The sequence below is a fragment of the Fukomys damarensis genome, unplaced genomic scaffold (genome assembly GCF_012274545.1).
Source record: "Fukomys damarensis isolate Sample0158 unplaced genomic scaffold, DMR_v1.0_HiC HiC_scaffold_21, whole genome shotgun sequence".
NCBI lineage: Eukaryota > Metazoa > Chordata > Mammalia > Rodentia > Bathyergidae > Fukomys > Fukomys damarensis.
Genome location: NW_022900933.1, coordinates 39,418,866 through 39,420,016, shown reverse-complemented (window position 1 = coordinate 39,420,016; position 1,151 = coordinate 39,418,866). Strand labels below are relative to the sequence as shown.

General features: G+C 49.7%; 1 protein-coding gene across 4 annotated transcripts in view; it reads right to left on the bottom strand.

The window, feature by feature from the left end:
- Ppp2r5c (protein phosphatase 2 regulatory subunit B'gamma) overlaps positions 1-715 on the bottom strand; it is a 136,304-nt gene extending 135,589 nt beyond the window's left edge. The window contains exons 1-2 of one of the 4 annotated variants that reach the window (XM_010607213.3): positions 659-715; positions 494-559 (exon numbers count right to left, since the gene is read on the bottom strand). In XM_010607213.3, the coding sequence (XP_010605515.1) occupies positions 494-559; positions 659-661 (69 nt within the window). In that variant the 5' untranslated portion in view covers positions 662-715. The remainder of the gene's footprint in view (positions 1-493; positions 560-658) is intronic. The other 3 variants (XM_010607212.3, XM_010607211.3, XM_010607214.3) reach the window with 3 other exon arrangements.
- Between the last annotated feature and the right edge of the window lie 436 nt (positions 716-1,151).

The following is a 1,151-nucleotide window of genomic DNA, read 5'->3' as shown; positions in this document are numbered from 1 at the left end:
AAAAAAAAAAAAAAAAAAAAAAAATCCCAAGCTAGATGTATAAAAAATACCAAAGTTACTGGCTTGAAGAATGCTAAAGGACCAGATAACAACAGAAAAAAAGAGCTTGCCGAAGACACCAGCTGCAGAGACTGTACAAGGAAAACAAGGGTGATGAAAGAAAGACAAAGAGCCACCCAGAAAGCCACCTGGCAGCCTGCAAAGGAAGAAGGGGAGAGGATCCCAGAGCCAAAAGGAACTCGAACTCCAGCCAGAGAGGCCCTGAAAGACCAGTTTACACAGGAGGCCTGCTACGTTTGGGGTGGGGAAATGAACTTAAAAAAAACCAGTTGCCTGGATTAGCACTTTTCCTGAAGTGTAATACTCAAATAACAGAGACATCACCAAGTTTCCTATTGGGAAACGCTTCAGAAGACCCTGGGTTTCATCACTCTGTTTTTTGTCCCAATGAAAAGCTGCTGATGGAAAACAAAGAAAATATGATGACAGTTACCTCTGATTCTACTATGTCTTGTCCTTCTTTCGAACTTTTCCCACTTTTCCCAGCTTTTGGTGGATCCTGGGAAACATCAAACAAAAACAATGAGTTTTCTCAATTTTTAACCTGCTATACACCTGTTTCAAAATCGGTAATAAAACTTGCATGGAGCTTCCATACCATCGGGGTATCTGTGAGTACTGTTTAAAGATAGTCTTGTGACAGCACAGTCCGCTCGCCCACCCCACCCTCCCACAAATTCTCATTCTCTTCGTCTGCATTTGGGTTGAAAACTTTAGGCAGACAGAAACCGGGTGTGGCGGTGGCACGCCTGTAATGCCAGAACGGGAGGCTGAGGCAGGGGCACTACTGGCGATGTGGCGGCCAGCCTGGGCTACAGAGCGGGCCCCGGCCTAGAAAACGAGAGGAAAAAAACGGGAAACTTTCAGCAGAGACAGCTCACCCAATTCTACACAGCGCTTCTGATACCGCAAAGAGGCGCCTCCCGGCCCTCCCTTCTCGCCCCAACCTCAGGAAGGAGGGTTTCAGGGCGACCCCGAAACGCCGGCGCCCACCTGGAGCGCCCCACCTGGAGCACCCCACCGCCCTTGCCACGGCCAAACAGCGCCCCGCCCGCCCCCGCCCCCTGCCCGCACTCACTTTCTCCTTCTTG